Here is a 20200-nt window from a genome sequence, read left to right as displayed (position 1 = left end):
CTGAAGGGGAGCCTGGGTGGCTCAGTCAGCTAAGATCCAACTTGTGATCTCAGCTCAGGCCATGATTTCAGGGTTCTGAGACTGAGCCCCAAGCTGGGCTCCATACTCAGCACAGAGTCTACTTGGATTCTTTTTTTTTTTTTTTTAAGATTTTATTTATTTATTTGACAGAGAGAGATCACAAGTAGATGGAGAGGCAGGCAGAGAGAGAGAAATATAGGGAAGCAGGCTCCCTGCTGAGCAGAGAGCCCTATACAGGACTCGATCCCAGGACCCTGAGATCATGACCTGAGCCGAAGGCAGCGGCTTAACCCACTGAGCCACCCAGGCGCCCATCTACTTGGATTCTCTCTCTCTCTCTCTCTCCCCCCTTCTGGCCTTCCTCCCACTCACACTCTCTCCCACTCTCCCTAAAAAAATAAATAAATCTTTAGAAGAAACATTTAAAAAAAAACATAGTCTGAAATCTGAGATGAATTTGTATTTCAATAGTATATAACAAAGGGAGAAGTGTTGCCTGAACTATAGGACAGGAAAGTCTCTTTTGGCAGTTAAATTTTTGTACTAGTTAGATATCTGGTGCTAGGAAGAATGTCACTGACAGGTCATGAGTCCTGGCCAGTATAGTCAAGCCTTCAAGAGACTGTTAAGAGAGCATAAAGATATAGGGCCCTAGGCATGTAGCCTCTCTCTCCCCTTCGGTAAAACAAGAGATACCAACGAGCTCATACATAATGTCCTTTCAGCTCTACCCATACTAAGATGGCTTAGATCAGAAGAATAGATCCACAGAGCAAGTGTTCACAGTGCAGTGGTTACACTTCTTAATCACCAAATAACGGATTCCTGGTCACATCCGGCTGGCCCGGGGACTTAGGGAAGCATCAAAGTGGGAAAGTTCCACCTCTCTTCAGCACACTGGCGTTACTGATAGTGAAGAATTTTCACTGCTCCCACACTTAGGGAAACTCCAATAAAGAAAACACAAGCCAATAAATTACGCAGCTAGTGGTGGGTGACTTAAAGGAGGAAGGGGGCTATATCCCAAGAAACTGATGAGAAAGGGGAACATTACCTTTGTGGATCTACCATGCTGCAGGTTTGGCTCTTAGTCTGTAGGCTCAGATACCTGCTTAGTCAGTACAGAGAGTGAATCTATCTATCTGTATCTATCTGTAATGAATCAGGGAAGACCTTGATTAGTTAAGCTCCCAAGATAGACATGTAAAAACAGAAGGCTAACGTACTGATTTCCAGTGAGACTTAACAACGGGATATGCAACCAGATAATTCAAACAGTCTTGTCTATACAACCTCTCCATGCAGAGATGATACCTGAGAAGCCAAGTTATTTTTTTTTTTTTTTGTAAGGTTGCTTTGTGGATTAGGGGAGTTCATTATTTGAATCAAATGTTTAGTGCCATCACTGCTTACCAGCTGCTTACCAGAGACACTGTGCCTGAAACGGTGGGCTCTGCCCAAGGACTCCAACCCCCATACAGTGTTGAAGGGGGCCGAGACTGTAAGAGACCACAGAAACCTTTATAACCAACTCCTGTCATGACTAGTACAGATTCTCTGTACATTAACAGATGTTAATGTTTTATCAAGCTACCATCTAATCCTGTTGGCTTGGGAGCAAATCCTATCTGTTACTGTGTAACAGTAGTTTTTTTATTCAAAGCACATGAAATCCAAAAAATTTAGCTCAAACAATATCATGTTATGCATCTTATTTCCAAAGGTTTTAAAGAAAGCTGCATGGTGACTTACACTAATTAAGAATAATATTATTACTGCCTAACATTTAGTGAGAACTGTATGTCAGGTGCTTTTCTAAACAGTTACATGTATTAACTCATTTAACTCTCCCAATAATCCCATGAGGTAGGTATTACTAAAATATCTATTTTCTTTTTTTAAAGATTTTTTTTTTCTTTTTAGATTTTATTTATTTATTTGACAGACAAAGATCACAAGAAGGCAGAGAAGCAGGTGGGGGTGGGGGGGTGGGAAGCAGGCTCCCGGCTGAGCAGAGAGCCCAATGTGGGACTCCATCCCAGGACCCCAGGATCATGACCTGAGCCAAAGGCAGAGGCTTTAACCCACTGAGCCATCCAGGTGCCCCTAAAATATCTATTTTCATATAAGAAAATTGCACCACAGAAAGCTCATGGAGTAAAGGCTGAGCTAAGGGCAAACCCAGGAGCTCTAACTCCAGAATCCCTGTTCTTAATCACTACACTTTAATGGCTCTCAAAATAGCAACAATATGGACTCAGTACGAAGCCTGGGATCAATATCCATTTTTACCTGCACTGAGGCCTTTCTGTAGTTCTGCTCAGACTACTGTATCAATAGGCATCCTGTAGACTATGGGAGCTAGGGAGGCTGGGTGGGCTGGGCTGGAGAACTTCAGGAGCTCTAGATCCCACGGTCTGAGCACCCTCCCCATCCCCAACTCTTGTTTTAGCTGGAGCCTCATACCAAATATACACCCTAAGATTACCTTTACTTGATGTCTCTGACTCTCAGGGATGTAGCAAATCAGAGAGACCTAAGGCAATGGAACATCGTTTTATTACCCTATTTAGTTAATTAAATGGAATTGGTGCCTCAAAAAATTAAAAAGAGAATTATGTGATCCAACAATTCTTCTTCTGAGTACATAACCAAAAGAATTGAAAATGGGGTCTCAGGTATTTGTATAACCACATTCATAGCAGCATTATTCATAAGAGCCATAAGTAATCCAAGTGTCCCTCAATAGATGAATGGATAGAGAGAATGTCGAATATACATACAATGGAATACTACTCAGCCTTGAAAAGGAATGACGTCCTGACACATGCTACAGTTGTGAATGAATCTTGAGGAAATCAAATTAAGTGAAATAAGCCAGCCACAGAAACGAACAAAGTACTGTATGAATCCACAAATATGAGATCCCTAGAGCTATCAAATTTATAGAGACGGTAAGATGGCTATCTCTCAGAGCTGGGGGGAGGAGTGGGGAATGGGGAGTTATTGTTTAATGGGTACAGGGTCCAGATCTGTAAGATAAAATAGGTCTGGATACGGATAGTGATAATGGTTGTACAATAATGTGAACATAATTAATATTACTTAGAGGTACACTTAAAAATGGTAAGACAGTAAATTGTTATGTGTATTTTGCTACAACTTGAGAAAAATTAAGTGGAATTATTCATCAACACCTACTGATCTCTTCCTATACCAAAAAAAGTGACATCTTTTGTGACAGACTAAATATTAGGTAACAGGCTCTATGTCTAGTCTCAAAATACTGAGATAAGGTTGGACAAGACCAGAAAAACACATGTCTTTTAAAAAAAATCATTACAATAATAAGATTTTTTAAGTTCACAGTTTAGAGTTCATTTCAAGTGTAGGTTTATTGGGACCTTGATACCTAGTTATATCCTTATTTTTAACACAAAGGTAAGCAGCACAGTTGGGAATAGTGAGAAAGACTTGTGGTGATTAAAAGCACAAGATTTGGAATCTGACATACCTAATTCCCATATCAGTCTGCAGACTGGTATGGTAATACCACTCAGTGGCTGAGTTACATAACCTCTCTCAGTCTTAGTTTTTTGATCCATAAAATGGACACACTAACTTCTAAGTCCTAGAGCTACTCTGATAATTAAATAAATAGATTGTTTACCATGTCTAACACAAAACAAACATCAAGCAGTCACTATTATTAATAAAATATTAATAGAACAAGGATAGACAGTAGAAAAAGTAGGAATTGCAGGATCTTTCAAATTCTATCAAAACCATAAATTTTATTTTCTATAAGAAGTAACAATTTATTACTAGGATTTGTAACAATTATGTTAGGGGAAGGAAAAAAGTTTGATTTTAATATTTTGCTTAAAGCAACAAGGGAAGCAATAAGTCCATGGTCATGCAAGATATTAAAATAATTGTAAGAAAATATTTTGTGCAACTTTTTGCAAAAAAAAACTGGCAATCTAGATAGAATGCATGATTTATTATGAAAATATAAATTATAAAATTGACTCAAAAAGAGAGAAAAACCAAACAAGTCAATAACCACAGAAGAGAGAGATGATCAAAGATCTAACCCTAAAAATATGAGCAAGTCCAGATAATTTTGCAAGCCTATTTTAGAACTTTCAAAGAAAAAAGAGCATAGTAATTTTCTAATCATATTTTTCCAGAGCATAGAAGAGAAGGCAGAAATCTTCTCAACTCATCTTACAAAGCTATACTAATTCTAATATCAAAATTGAATAGAGATGGCAAAGAATACTATGGGGCAATCTCACTTACATGTATCGATTCTGAAATCACGTAAACAAAATATAAACTAATCGAAACTATCAAGTAATTAACCACAACTATCAAGTAAATAACCACAATCTATTCCTAGAAATGCGGGAATGGTTCAGTGCAAAAAAATATAAATAGATAGGGGCACCTGGGTGATCAGTCAGTTAAGCGTCTGCCTTCTGCTCAGGTCATGATCTCAGGGTCCTGGGATCCAGCCTATATGGAGATCCTGCATTAGGCTCCTTGCAGGGAGTCTACTCCCTCTCCCCATGCCCCTCCCCAACTCCCCCCATGCTTGCTCTCTCTCTCTCAAATAAAATCTTAAAAAAAAAAAATATATATATATATATATAGTCTATATGTATACACACATATATGAATATATGTATATATATTTAATTAAATATATATTTAATATATGTATATATATTTAATTAAAAGATAAAAAGTAATACTGTTTTTGTTACTAGGCCCCTCAAAAAAAGCATTTGATAATTCCAGCAGTCATTCCTAAATATCCTAAAACAACAGGAAATATAAACTGGTAAAATACCAACATCATTTCCATTAAAAGAGAAACAAGGAAGAGATCCCTAATATCACCCAGTTTTTCAACACTGCTTTTGCGAGTACGACTAATGCAATAAGATTAAAAAAAAATAAATGAAAGTGATATAAATATTAGAAAAGAAAATGTTAGTTATCCTTATCTCAAATATTATGATTATATACTATGACAAGAAATGCAACCCTAAAACAACTGTTAGCGTTAATAAGAGATCCCAGCAGTGGGAAAGAATACAGAATAAATAAATTTTTAAATCCATACCTTCTCTTAGTATTATAAGCAGGTAAAAAAATTAAACAGAGAGTCCAATTCAAAACAATGTTTAACAAATAAGATTTATTTTTGTTTGATTTAGCACTAAACGTTTTTCCTGAGACAAGAGAACAGATTAAAATTTTTAATCTTATAAGTACTAACATATAAATAGAGGCCCCATTGTAAAATAGTTCACCCTATCTATCCCATCCTAATGTATAATCATAAAGTTATATAAAGCTAAAATAAATCACAAAGCAAAAATGGAATGGAAGGCTAGTGGTTCAACACAGAACTAGTTCATTTGGATATTATGTACAAGCATTAGACCAACTATAGTCTAGGTAACATGCTAAAAAATCTTTTTATAGGGGTGCCTGGATGGCTCAGTGGGTTAAGCCTCTGCTTTCAGCTCAGGTCATGATCTCAGGGTCCTGGGATTGAGCCCCACATCGGGCTCTCTGCTCAGCGGGGAACCTGCTTCCCCCTCTCTCTCTGCCTGCCTCTCTGCCTACTTGGGCCTCTCTCTCTATCAAATAAATAAATAAAATCTTTTAAAAAAATCTTCTTATATTGTACTAATTATGTTTCTAGAGAACAGTGGTATTACATCACCATTACCAGAACTGAACTTCACTTATTTATGTTATATTTATAACACATGTTTGATGTGTTTGATTAACACTGGCCTCACTTCCATCTCATTGCTGTGGGATTCAATGTCTTCATTTGTTAAGTATTTAGTGTCAAGGCTGGGGAAAACAAGCACATGGTAGTAGAGCACTCAGTTTAAAATATCTGAAAAGAAAGACCTATTATAAAATAGTTTTATCAAAATCCTTTCTAATTAAAAAGATTCTTCACTCTTTGCATTATCACAGATAATAAAAAGGAGCTACATACTATCACGCAGCATTAACCTTGAGAAAATTCAGATTTAGTCTGAATACTTTAGTATTCAACTAAACCAGGTTATTTGCACAGTAAATAAAATGTCTTAAAACCTACGGATCTGTTATTTCAGGGATACACACTCATTTGGAAAATAAAATAGGGAGAATAATATTACATAAAATGAATTAAGTACCATGGTTAACATAAAAAGTTGTAATTTGCAAGAAAGTGGAATAATGTGTATTATCTAATTAAAACATAATTAAGGACAGGATTCTACACACATACACACACACACACACTTCCCTAAAGCTTTATAGATTTGACTGTTAGCTGATTAGGGTAGGGAGGAAATTAATGTATCCATTAAGAAATACTCTCTAAAAATGATTGCAAAATTGTTAGATTATTCATTGGGTACAAATATGTTTCATACCTATTATACTAGGTACTTATCATTGCAAGACAATAAAAAATACCACATTGGAAAAGGACCTTTTGACATTATTACATCTCAAATGTATTATGCATTATGCAACTGAGAATTAGTTATATTTAACACATTCAACATATAGAGTAAAATTCTGAGTAATCAAATCAATTATACCCTTGAGCAAGTCAATTTTTTAAATTCCTCTCACTATCCCCTTAAGTTGCTTTCTACCCCAGAATTCCTCCCAGTTCTAAAATAAGAGAACAGAGACATTTCCTAAATAAGACCTAATACAAAAGAAGAGAAATTAAGAGAAGGGATATATTAGTCTTAAAACCTTGTTTCTGTTTGCTCTCAATAGCGCTTCTAATGTTCAATTTTCTCTTCAAAGAAAATCTTGATTTAGAAGAACAAAAAAGTACAATCATCTTTCACATCAAAACAAGTATACTGTTGAGCTCTTACCAAAGTTAGCAAAAGATTGAAACTGAGCAGGAAATAGTAAAACAAATCTTTATTGTAAATTATATAATGCCACTCACCATAGTAATGGTCTGATACATTGGCATATGACTTTTTTTTTAAAGATTCTATTTATTTACTTGACAGACAGAGATCGTAAGTAGGCAGAGAGGCAGGCAGAGAGAGAAGAAGGGAAGCAGGCTCCCTGCTGAGCAGAGAGCCTGATGCGGGGCTCGATCCCAGGACCCCAGAATCACAACCTGAGCCAAAGGCAGAGGCTTCTAACCCACTGAGCCACCCAGGCGCCCCTGGCATATGACCTTTTAAAATAAATATTACCAACAGGTAGAAAAATTTCCTCTGCTCTCTGAAAACAGAGCATGGAGGAGTTCTTTATCATGTGTTTGCTCATAACTTGAATCTTTTTTTTTAATTTTTTTTAAAGATTTTTATTTATTTATTTGATAGACAGAGAGAGATCACAAGTAGGCAGAGAGGCAGGCAGAGAGAGAGGCAGAGGCCTAAACCACTGAGCCACCTAGGTGCCCCTCATAACTTGAATCTTAAAGAAATGTCACTTCCACCACCTAAATGATATATTTTCTATAAGAGTGATTTAATTGAGAAGAGAAAAATGCCATATTGCTTCTTCCTTCCAAGAAAGGATGCATTCCATTCCTGAGAACTCCCTCTGTCTCTCTCCATATATACATATACATACACATATATATGTATATATCTCCACATATATACATATGCATACATGTCAATGTAGATATAGATACATATATACATATGTATGCGTATCTGTCCAACAAATGGTTGATTTTGAGATCTCTCTCCCTTTCCTTACTGATGCATTATGTTCACTCTGACTTTCAAACATTTATGCATTCATCAATGAATAACTGAGTACCTAAATGTATTGAGTTCTGCCTGCATGCCGAGCATTATATCAGATGTAAATAAGATACAAAATAAATATAAGACAAGTCTTTGCCCTCCAGAATCTTTTGATCTCTTCCAGGAACGAAATAAAACATGATCTGTCATTAAATAATTCATAAGACTAGTGCCAAAATCAATGGTACAGGTAACATGTATTTTACATGTGCTTAGAATTTTAGAGCTTCGGAACACTTTCCTGCACTTAATCATCAGAACAGACTCGTGAAGTACACATTATTAGCTCCACTTCAGCGACGAGGAACCTGAAATCCAGAATTTTAAGTGGAATGCCTCAATCCAATGGATTACGAGTCGAAAAGACCTGAGCCAGGGTTTTCCGACTCTGAGTCCAGTGCTCTTTCAATACAGCACAGGAAACCAAGGATTGGGGGTGTTAACAGGGCAACAACCGGCTTTCCGCTGAGATGGGATTGAGCTAGACCTGACAGGATGTCAGGAAAACATAAAGCTATCTGAGCAGCGTCCGGTTGAATGTCCAAAATAATTTTATTCTGCAAATATCTGTATTTCAGTGTTATACACAGAGCACAACTACCATTTCTTTAGTGCTAGTGCCTCTATCTTCTTATAAGAGCTTTGCTCTCAGAAACGAGGATGTCAAATGTAAGGAAAAGCTGGCCTAGCAGGATCATACAAATCTTAAGTCACAAATATAAATCTTAAAGATCTGGTTTTCACTAATTCTCACACGTTTTGTTTCCCCACATCGCCGGAGAGCGTAACTCGCCCCTATCCTTTTCTAACAATTTTGCTCCAAACAGCCACTTATTTTAAGATGTCCGTGACTGACCCTACCCCAAATTCCACAGGTTCGCCCCAGTTTTGCCACCCCGGCCCCTGCCCAGAACCCCCCCTCCCTCCCGACGGATATGATACCTACTCTGCAGGTGCCGTCGGGATGCTGTCACACAGCACTGACGGATAAGATATGACCTTTCGACTCCGTCCTTGGGGACCTCCCGCTGGCTGCACAGCGTAGTTCCAACCCGGGGAAAGGGGCTCCCGGCTCAGGAGCGCAGCCACCGGCAGTGCACGGTCCGAAGTGATGTCTCTGACAACTAAAACGACGCCGGGCGCCCGGGCGCGCATCACTCCGCCCCAGACTCCTGCCAACTGCAGGGGACGCGGCCCGGCGACCAGTCCATCCCACCTCACAGGCAAGTCCGGGCCAGCCGGACCTCACGCAGGACCCAGATGACAGGTCGCCGGCAGCGGCGGCGGCAGCAAAAGCCACCCGCCCCCAGTGCCCATAGCCACCAAGCTAAGGACCCCCCCCACCCCCCGCCCCGACTGGACCGCAGAGAAGCGTTGCTATGGAAACCCTCTGAGGATCACATGACGGCACCAGACGACCAATTGCCTCTTCCCTCAGCCCGCGGCCCCGCTTTCGGCCCTCCCCCGGCCCCGCCCCCTCCGCCCCCGCCTCCTTCTCCCAGCCCCGCCCCTTTCCTGCAGAGAGCCCGCGCCTGCGCACTGCGTTCAGCGCGCTCCCTCCCTCGCGCGCGCTCCCCGGGGAAGAGCGGGGGTGGCGTAGGAGGCTAGAGAAGAGCATGAAGCTGAGGAGGAAGGAGCGCCGCCAGCGCGCAGGCCCAGAACCGCCCGAGCCCGGACTGCCGGCGACGCCCCAGAGCGGAAGAGGGAAGTGAAGGCGCCAGGCAGCGGGTTCCTGGTGAGCTTCGCTTACCGAGGTAGAGGCAGCAACCCAGAGGAGGCTCTCGCCGCCGGTCCGGATCGGGGATGTCGAAGAACACGGTGTCGTCGGCCCGGTTCCGGAAGGTGGACGTAGATGAGTACGACGAGAACAAGTTCGTGGACGAGGAAGACGGGGGCGACGGGCAGGCCGGGCCCGACGAAGGCGAGGTGGACTCCTGCCTGCGGCAATATCCTTGCGTCTGCTGGCCTCCCTTCCCCGTCCCGCCCCGCCCCTCTCCCGGGACCCCGCAGCCCCCTGGGCCAGGGGCGCGGAGCTGCCCCCAGCGGCCCATGACTTAAATCCGTCTCTCTGGGGGCCTCCGCTCTGAGAGGGCAGGGGACACTCCCATTTCTACCCGAGTCGCCCCGAGACCCCGGGGACCCGCCTCGGAAACTCGCCCTTCCCGGGGCGCCCTGCCCGCCCCGATTCCTCAGGTTGCGGCCGGAGTTCCTGCCTCCGGGAACTGGCGGGGCCGGCCGCGCCCTCGCCGCGGCGCGGGGGGAGGCATCTGGGGCTGCCCTCTGGCTCTCGGGGGGTGTTCACGTTGTCCTCCCCAGGACGGTGCTGGCCGGAGTCACCTCGGCTCCAGAAATTTGTGATTGGGAGTTAGCAGGCTGCTGCTTCTGTTGGGTGGTTTGGTTTTGGCAGCGTTGGGAGAGTTTATTCCTTGCTGGGAGGGATGGGGCGGTTTGCTGAATGGATGCCCTCGGTCCTTTTAGCCCCTGGGCGTTTTTTTAAAGCATTATTATGTAAAGAGAAAGGAATTTGGCAAGATAAAGATTGCAAGGTACAGAATTTATTAACCGGGAGGAAGGGAAAGAGTATGAAACACCCAACTCCCGAGACGGAAGGTTGGAGGCTTTTTACCTGATAAACGAGGGACAATGGAAAGAGGGATTGCATATGGAGAATCCCTGGAAATATTTAAAATAAACCCCAGTGAATAAAATAGACGATGAGTCATTTGTTCAAAGCAGGATCATTTTTGTAACCCTGAAATCGTTTCCATTTCAGTTAAAATGTGGCTGTCAGTTCCTGGGTTTTGTTTTTGCATATTTGAATATTCATAAATTTGCACATTTGCATCACATCTTTTTTAGAAGAATGTAAATGTTGAAGCAACTAATGCTGTAATTTTAGAGACTCTCAATTACTGAATTCACTCATTTCTAATTATTCTTGAATGTATTATAAGATAGGGAAGACTCTAAACCCTTTCCTCATCAGTGTCCTATTAAATAAAGTATAATGGAGAAATATGAGTGAAAATATTGGTTGTAACTATATCTAGTCTTAAAGACACCTAAAATACAGCACTAAACATTTATCAACATACAGATGTTTTTTTGATTTCCACAACTTTCACAGTCAGCTGTTGCTATTTTGCATTACTTAAATACTTAAATGCTTTAGGTCTTAAAAATGAGCCAGTCTGCAAAAGACGCTTTTCTAGAAGTTCCGTTAACCCTTGAAAATAACAGCTGACCGCCACCCAGAGGGGTTTTTTGGTTTTTGGGCTTTTTTTGGTCAGACTTTTTTTTCTCTCTTTCTCCCAGACATAAGCAGTGGACATGACTCTGTCTGAAAACACTCTTTGTGGTGTAAAAATGATGTTTTGTGAACTAACTTTAGGTTGATGGGTGATGAGTCTTAACTGGTACCGCTGTATCCATATAATGGATCTGCTTTTTAATCACTATAGTAAAATAAAAAGATACTGGCTCTTCTCTTGTTGCAACCAGAAGAGACAAGCTCTGAGCCAGGCACTACAGATGGAGGAACAAGTGAACTCTGTGGTTTTCCTTTTAGGGGAATGACTGTATATTCTGACACTCTGATTGGCCTTCCGTGTCTCATACTTGCTAACTCACTGGTGCTTTCAAAGACTAAATTTAATAGGTATGACCTAAAACAGTTTCAATAACCTTTATGAAATATAAGAGAAAATAACACAAAACAAAAATTAAGCTACTACCTAAAGGTCCTTGAATTATTAGATCTTTTATAGTGCCTCTTTTCATTAATATTGAGAGATTGCTGAGGTATATCATTTAGAGTGCTGCAATAATCACCAGCATTTTCTACCCGCATTTCAATTCATATAGAATATGATTCTAGCAAACATTTGGTCTTTATTTTTCCAGTCAGAATCACATAAAAAGAAATCTTGTTTGAGAATATGCTGTTTCATTTTGGGACCTGATAATTCTGAGATACGTATAATTTTTTAGAAATGTAACTGGATAATGTTTGCATCTGTGTCTTACAGGAAAAGAAAAGGCTATCACCAAAGTGTTCATTTAGTAGTTAGAGCCAGACAAGAACTGGTCTTTGCCTTATTACTTTCTCTTATATCTTCAATATTTTACATTTGATTGACATCCTTGAAACCAACATGCTGAGTTTTCCAATATTCAACAGAGTGACCGTGGTAATTTTTCTTTCTATGCATAAAGTCAGATCTTAAGAACCAATGATACTTACTTGCTTTCCTGAGGGCTGCCCTTTGGTGCTATCCCCTTAACCTGCATCACAGGAAATATGACCGCTGCCCTCCAGGCAGCTCTGAAAAATCCCCCTATCAACACCAAGAGTCAGGCAGTGAAGGTAAGTCCCAGACACACAGTGATCTCTGCTGATACCGAAGCTTTCTTACCAGAATCCTCTGAAGTGTCGTGAAGTCAACAAATTTTTTTTTTTTTTAAAGATTTTTATTTATTTATTTGATAGACAGAGATCACAACTAGGCAGAAGGCAGGCAGAGAGAGAGGGGGGAAGCAGGCTCCCCGCTGAGCAGAGAGCCCTATGTGGGGCTCGATCCAGGATCCTGAGATCATGACCCGAGCCGAAGGCAGAGGCCTAAACCACTGAGCCACCCAGGCGCCCCAAAGTCAACAAATATTTTAACCATTTATTGTCTTTGATGTGGAAGAGCTTACTCTGTAGTTTGATAGGTAAAAATTTATATGTGAAAAACAGCAATCCAATACTGAGTTATGAGAATGAGAGCTTTTTTGTGTGTTATTGGAGGCACTTGGGTTGAATTTGAGCAAAGGCCTGAAGAATAAACAAAACTCTTGCAAAATAAACAGATTCTATTTGGTTGCTTTTTAGAAATTTTTCTAAATTATGCAAGTATTAAATGTTTATAGAAAACTCAGAGAAGTGGGGAGGAAAGCATAATCGTCATCCCCCTGTCCAGAGGTAGCCAGTTATTACTTTTTGGTGTTGTTGTATGCTTACAGAGTTTTTGTATTAGTTGTCTTGCCTTTTTTTTTTTTTTTTTTTTTTTTTAATGGAGGTTTATAACTGGCTTTTTTTTTTTTAAATATATATGAACATCTTTCCTTGGCAGTAAGTTTATTTCAAAAGCATCTTTTTTAATGGCTGCATATAGATAGGCTGCAGTTTACATGTAACTAATCTCCTTTGTCATATGTTTAGGTTATTGACCTGTTGTTGTAAACAGTACTGAAATGAACATTTGGGGTATATTGTTACCTTTTTTCTTTGAATGAATTCCTAGAAGTGAATTGCTGGGTTTTTAGAATGCACATTTTTTAAGGCTTTTGGTACAGGTGGTAGATAATTGCCAGAAAAACATGACTTAGCATCCCCAGCAGCGATCTTTGGAAAATCTGGAAATTCTGGAGAACTTACTTACTGATTGTTTAAAATGAAGCCCAGAGTTCTGACCCCATTGTCTATAGGAACCCTAAGGATCCCTTTAATTGAATACAAGTAATAATTTAAGTAGATGTATTAATAATTACCTCGCCAACAATGAGAGGAAACATTTTCTTTGGTTTTTGAAAATGATGAGAGAGGTCATTGAAATTCCATTTTTACCACCTTCTGCTTTTACATAGGTGAGTTTTTAATCACAGTTTGCGGATGGGAAGTTATAGGTGTGGTGGTTAAGAATATTTTTCTAAATTGGGTAATTGCATAGTCTTTAAACTGAAGACAACGATAGGTGGTAGAAACATTCTGTAAACTCCTGAATATGAGGAATGCCAAAGATACCACTCTTGAATAGGCGAGGTGAAACTGTTGAAAGGGTAAATTAAGTGTTCTCTGCTTCCTTCATGGGTGAAAAAATGACTTTGCTCTTGGAGCAGCCTTTTATCAAAGAAAAAAAAATCGTAAAATGAAGATCACTATATCTTATATCTTGATTGTAGATATGAAACTTAAAATGAGTGTTCTTAAAAGCTTATTTTTATTTATTATTATTGAAGGATGGTTCAATATAGAATTGTAGTTCATTTTTTTCTTTGCCCTCGGGGTTTTTTTGAGGTCAAGAAGTAAAATTTAAATACAGATTTAATAAAATGGGCAGGTTATCATATGTAAGCAAATCCTTTCAGCTCTCCTTCAGACATGTCAAGAGTCTGTCCCCTTCCACTGCTCCGATGCGAGCCCAAGCCAGCCTATATTATCGCAGTCCCTTCCAAACTGGTCTCTGCCAGCTCTGCCTCGTTCCCTGCCCCCCCCCCACCAGCACTGCATCAGCTTATTCTCGGCATGGCAGCCAAACGGATCCTGTTAAAATACAAGTCAGTTTATCACTGCTCTTCTCAAAACCTTCCAACATCTTCTCATTTCTCTTAAACCCAGAATCCTCACAGTGGCCTGCGGGGCTTATGTGGTCTGTCTTCCCGCTGCCTTTCTGACTTCCTGTCCTACTATTCTGCCATATCACTCTGGCCTCCAGGGAGCTTTCTGCTGTCCTTGAACACCTTGGACACACAATAACAGCATTTGTTCTTTCCTCTGTCTGAAATGGTTTTCTCAGATATACGCAAGGATGCTTCTTTACGTCCCATCAGGTTTTAATGTCACCTCAGTGGAGCCTTTCTGGAACAACCACTTCACACGCACGTCTAAATGTTCTGTTCTGGGGCGCCTGGGTGGCTCAGAGGGTTATGCCTCTGCCTTCAGCTTAGGTTGTGATCTCAGGGTCCTGGGATCAAGCCCCACATCGGGCTCTCTGCTCAGCGGGGAGCCTGCTTACCCCTCTCTCTCTGTCTGCTGCTCTGCCTACTTGTGATTCTCTCTCTCTGTCAAATAAATAAAATAAAATCTTTTTTAAAAAGACATTAATTAAAAATAAATAAATTGATAGATAAAAATAAATGTTCTGTTCTTTATTTATCCCCAGGATCGAGCAGGCAGCATTGTTTTGAAGGTGCTCATCTCTTTTAAAGCAAATGATATTGAAAAGGCAGTTCAATCCCTGGACAAGAATGGTGTGGATCTTCTAATGAAGTATATTTATAAAGGCTTCGAGAGCCCCTCTGACAATAGCAGTGCTGTGTTATTGCAGTGGCATGAAAAGGTAAGTTACAAATTCTAAGTCACTATGACTGGCTCCTTTATAATAGAAAGTAACCATGACACACCTTCTACCACCTAAATTATTATTTTGACTTCTCGGCTGTACATCTTTGTTTTTACAAATAAATGCATGAAAATGCAAGTTTAGATTTATGCTTACTGACCTTGGTTTTAAGAGATTCTCATTTACAACACATTCAGTGATGAAAACACACACTAAAGAGATTGTAAAACTTGTCTTTGTCAAGTCATTTGATGGCTCATCTGTGACCAGATAAAGAGAGCTAACTTTTATGGATGGGGTAACCAGGATTTTCCCAAGATGGCCCCAGTTTATACCTGTTCTCCCAACATAATTATGACTAGTTCCCTTTCAGTCTCCAGTGTACCAGTTGGAGAGTAATGTATATGGTCACTGTACCATTAGTTGATGTTTCATTTAAACCTTACCATGACCCTACAAGGTATATAAATATCTTTGTCATCCTCAGTTTAGAGATGAAGAGCCCACTTAAAAACCTAAGCCACGTGGTTCTTGTCCAGTGTCAGGATCATAGCAGCCATTGGTGGAGCATTTACTGTATTCCAAGCACTCTCCCAAGCACTTCACAAATATTAACGCCATTAATCCTCATAAAAATACTAGGAGAGAAAGCTTGTTGTCATACCTGTTTAGGTGGATGGAGAAACTGAGGCCCACGTTAAGCCTTGATTGCTTCCTGACATCAGTCACCAGTTTTTTGCCATTCTGTCTGCTAAGTAATTCTCCAGCCATGCACTCGGATACCTCCCTAGTGCAGCTCTGCAGCCTCTCTCCGTCTGTTGCTGTAACTTCCTATCTGGGCCTCCAGCTACCAGTTCTGCCTCCCTCAAATCTGTTCTCCACCCGGTTGCCAGAATGCGGTTTCTCCAATCCAGATCTACCCTGTCAGCCACCTGCAGAATGAAGCCCAAGTTCCCAAGTCTAGCCGCTCCTCTGCTATGTTGTCCTTACCCCCGTGCTCCGGCAGTGAGCAGCATAATCGTATGCTTTCCCAGAATACACTGTACTGTTTCACACTCCTCGACCTTTGCTCAGGATTTTCTCTGTGCCTGAGTGCCTCCTCATGGAGGGCACACCTCTGTCACTGCATACATTATACTAGCATGTTCTCCTTACATATCTGTCCCCTCCTGGTAGACCAGAAGAAGCTCTGTCCCTAGCATCCACCACGGTACCCAGTACACAGAAGTATTCAGGAAGTAAGCCAGAACTTTCAATTCCTGATACTCTAGACTTGCAGTTTTTGAAGGTAAAGTCAAAATTAAACTTCTCAAGTTCTTAGCTATTGAATAATAACATTCTTAGCTTGGGGGAATAAAAAGAATCTGACAGACTGGCTAATCTAAATGGAACTTAGGGCAGTTGATCCCAGTTTGAATTTCTTCCTGACAGAGCTAAGAGAGCAATATGCATTCCTAATTTATATGTAAGCGCTTGTTTTAGGCAAGCACATGCTGTAAGAACATCCTGTTACGCGAAAACAACATAGTAGAATATCAGCTACTGTCTCACTGGCATGTGGGTGCACGAGGCAGGGACTCCGAAGGTGGTGTGGGTCTCTGTGTGCTGAGAACAGTGCCTGGCGCACAATGGGTGTGCAAGAAATCCGTGTGAAAATTAATGAATCCAAAGCCGATAGCTGGACACATTCCTTCTTTAAGAAAAATGTTTTAGTTGGTATGAGAATTGACCCTTTCTGATCCCATCAGCACTTACATTTTGGTTTCTTCTTAGGCACTTGCTGCTGGAGGAGTCGGATCCATTGTTCGAGTCCTGACTGCAAGGAAAACTGTGTAGTCGGCAGGAACTGGATAGCCTGTGGGTGTGTGGGAGTCGCTGGTACAAAGACCAAAACAACCAAATGCCACCGCTGCCCTTCAGGCAGCATCTGTTTCTCTCAGCTTTGCCTTCTTGCTTCCTTTTTTCATATCTGTAAAGAAGAAAATCACATATCAGTTTTCCTTTCATGAAAATTGGGATAATACAGAGGAAATGTTTATGAACAGGAGTATTCCATGCTCAAAAACGATTTCAGTGTATACCTGTCTGTATATAGTACAATTTGCCTTCAAGTTTAATTGTGCAATTTTAACCCCTATTGGCTTGGTGGGGTTTTGTTTTGTTTTGCATTTTTTTAAGGTGTTTTGTTTTGTTTTTGACTAATAGTGAGAAATTTGATCAGAATTTGAGGCCAGTTTCCTAACTCATTGCTAGCCAGGAAATGATCTTTATAAAAAATACAGTTGAGAAACTGGCAGCTATTAACATTGCAAAACTGGACCAGAATTCCCTTATTTAAGCAAAATGTGTTTCTGGAATGAGTGGTGGGTGAACACCACTCCCAAGTTGCAGCTTTGTTTCTGCTTATCTCTAGATCACATGAGCTTAAGTACGCTTCCTCCTCTCTGCATCCGATAATCATGGCCTCTCGATTTCTTTGTGGTCTCCAGGGTCCAGAGCAAGGAGTCTTGCTCTACAAAAATGTATCTAGGAAATGCCAGAGCCAGTTTAGCACGAGCATAAAACTTTGTTCTAATAATATGACCCAATGTGGGGAAACTACTCCAAATGAGAAAAGACGTGGAAACAATGATGAAGTTCAAACTCTGGGCAGCCTCTGAATGAAACGCTCTTTTCTTTAGAAATATAATAGCTGCCTTAGACATTATGAGGTATATAACTAGTGTTTAATATGCCCTATAAATGTCTTCAGTGTTCTTCAGGGTAATTAGGATCTTAAAAGATTTGGTTCAGATCCAGACACATTAACAGTCTGTATTTTAGCTCAGTGGTTTTTAAAAAAGGAAAATGCCACATAGCAAAAAGTGTTTACTTTGTTGGACAAACCAAATCGGTTCTCAAAAAATGACCGGTGCTTATAAAATGTTATCATTCAGTATCTCCAAAACAAACCACCTGAATGCACATGACCAAGAGGGAAATCAGCCTGTGTTTAGTATTTACATTGGACACCAGTTTTGTAATAACTGTCTTATGTGAGAACTGGTGGAGAAATTCTATAACCTCTTTGCTGTTTTTGATACCTGCTTTTTGTTTTGTTTTGTAAAAATGATAAAGTTCAGGAAATAAAATGTCAGTGTTGAATAATTTATTTTTCTCTTCTTTTAATACTTGTGAATGTGGGGTTAATTAAGGGGGAAGATTTCCTCTTTTCCCAGTAGGCTATGGTATTTTCAACAAGAAGTAAGTTGGTACAGAAGATTTCTAAATCTCCTTTACTCACATGTAAAGGAGAGAGTCATTGATGAAGGTAGGGTACCGCTGGAGCCTTGGGAATGATTCCATAGCCATCTGGATGCCAGCTGAGCCCCCAAGTATCACTGCCCAAAGACCAAAACTAGAATGTGCCAGGTAGCCTAGCAGCTGTGGTCCATTGCTCCTAGCCTGTACACCCTTTCTCACTCCACAGCCTCTCTTGTGTCCACACTGGCCCTGATTAGATGCTTGCTCTAAAGCTCTAGAAACCGAAAGGGCAACTCAGAAGGCTGGGAGTTAAGCGAAAAAATAGATAGTCAAGTAGGTACAGCATAACCCCTTACAAACTTGAAAATGAAAACTGAAGTGGTATTGCAATACTTCTTTGTAAAATACTTCTTAACGTCATTTTCATGACTATCAATGTTATTGGAGAATATTCTGGAGTTCCGTATTTTATAGTTCCCCAAATGGGTGTTTCCTAAATCTGCCAGCGTATCCGCTTCACTCAGGGAGAGAGTAAAAAATTTAACAATTAGGGCAGCACAGGGACTGATTCAGAGTGGATGCTGGCTGGAGACCACTGGCTCACCCGATTCCTCTGTGAGCTGACTGAGCCCAGGGGGTGGTGACTACACTGCCAGACCAGCTTAGGGGGTTAGGGTGATTGCGGAAAACCAATACAAATCCTAAGGGGCACTTTGGACGCAAAAGTAGTTCTTGCCCATCCATTCCCTTCTACTTGAGTCTCTAGGGTTTTTTGTTTCATTGTAGCCATTTTTCTTTGTTTTGCCCTTGCCATTTTTAAAGGGGGCAAAATGGCACACATCCCCTCTTGGTAATTAGGTGACCACACCATGTAGGCAACAGTCCTACTTGATAGTAAGTGTGCTGATGTCGTAAGGAAACTCAGTAGCATGTATGTGCAATCAATCTATAGATGCTACAAATTAGCAAATTGGTTTTTTTTAAGATTTATTTATTTATTTATTTGACAGATATCTCAAGCAGGCAGAGAGGCAGACAGAGAGAGAGAGGAGGAAGCAGGCTCCCTACTGAGCAGAGAGCCCGATGCGGGGCTCGATCCCAGGACCCTGGGATCATGACCTGAGCCGAAGGCTGAGGCTTTAACCCACTGAGCCACCCAGGTGCCCCACAAATTGTTATTTTTTAAGCATTTACTGTGTTACCAAGGATCATGAAGAACATAATAGAAAAGTAATAGTACGCTAGTAATAAGTATGTTTGTCAGTAATAACTTCACTTAAACAGGTATCAATAATTTTATCCTCTAAATATATTCGAGCATTTCTTAAAATGCCAGTTGAATCTTTCTTAAAATGCCAGCTGAACATCAGTAATTCCGCCTGGGTCCATGTGGTCCAGAGGTACATGAGCTATTTTTTTTAAAAACATGATAGGATAGAATCCTTTTTTTTTTTTTTTTAAGATTTTTTTATTTATTTGACAGAGATCACAAGTAGGCAGAGAGGCAGGCAGAGAGAGTGGGGAAACAGGCTCCCCACTGAGCAGAGAGCCCGATGCAGGGCCCAATCTCAGGACTCTGAAATCATGACCTGAGCTGAAGGCAGAGGCTTAACCTCTGAGCCACCCAGATGCCCCTTATATGAGCTTTATAAAAGAAAAAACCCTAACCCAGATAGAGCACAAGTAACAGGAGATCAGAGGCATGTACCCCCAGCATATCACGGCTTTTAATTTCCAAAGCAAGGTTCTGAGTGAGAGTATGTGGATTAAGATAGAAAAACTACCCTTTGTTGAGTATTTATGATGTATCTTCAAAACTGAAGCTTGGAGAACATATAGAAGATCCCATGGTTTGTAGGGGCCAGAACAGAAATTCCAATTCTTTCTGCCTGACTCTAAGATTATACCACACTTTTCCCTCAAGTCTGGAACTTGGGGAATACAGATACTTCCAGGAGAGAAGAGGATTGGGGTTTCCTCTAGAAATCTCAACCCTGGATGCATGGGGGCTAC

At 40.7% G+C, this 20200-nt stretch overlaps 2 protein-coding genes across 3 annotated transcripts in view; one reads left to right on the top strand and one right to left on the bottom strand.

Annotated features, from left to right (window-relative positions):
- The window catches only part of RGL1 (ral guanine nucleotide dissociation stimulator like 1), a 250261-nt gene extending 241018 nt beyond the window's left edge, over positions 1–9243 (bottom strand). Inside the window, exon 1 of one of the 2 annotated variants that reach the window (XM_082702932.1) lies at positions 8788–9243. The gene's annotated coding sequence lies outside the window, so the exon portion shown is untranslated. The remainder of the gene's footprint in view (positions 1–8787) is intronic. The other variant, XM_082702929.1, reaches the window with a different exon arrangement.
- Positions 9244–9449: 206 nt separating this feature from the next.
- On the top strand, positions 9450–18095 carry ARPC5 (actin related protein 2/3 complex subunit 5). The gene is made up of 4 exons (XM_082702941.1): positions 9450–9787; positions 12126–12207; positions 14765–14941; positions 16718–18095. The coding sequence occupies exons 1-4, from the start codon at positions 9645–9647 to the stop codon at positions 16778–16780; spliced, it is 465 nt and encodes a 154-aa protein (XP_082559067.1). The 5' UTR covers positions 9450–9644; the 3' UTR covers positions 16781–18095.
- Positions 18096–20200: the final 2105 nt, after the last annotated feature.

Source organism: Mustela nivalis (assembly GCF_964662115.1).
Source record: "Mustela nivalis genome assembly, chromosome: 16".
Lineage (NCBI taxonomy): Eukaryota > Metazoa > Chordata > Mammalia > Carnivora > Mustelidae > Mustela > Mustela nivalis.
The sequence above is the reverse complement of the archived record's forward strand: the minus strand, read 5'-3'. Positions and strand labels throughout refer to the sequence as shown.

Bases quoted from the DNA above. Each gene is read 5' to 3' on its own strand.
- ARPC5 (XM_082702941.1), top strand. From the start codon at position 9,645: ATGTCGAAGAACACGGTGTCGTCGGCCCGGTTCCGGAAGGTGGACGTA. The intron at 12,208-14,764 runs GTAAGTCCCAGA...ATTTATCCCCAG, and splicing joins CCAAGAGTCAGGCAGTGAAG to GATCGAGCAGGCAGCATTGT. The intron at 14,942-16,717 runs GTAAGTTACAAA...GTTTCTTCTTAG, and splicing joins TATTGCAGTGGCATGAAAAG to GCACTTGCTGCTGGAGGAGT.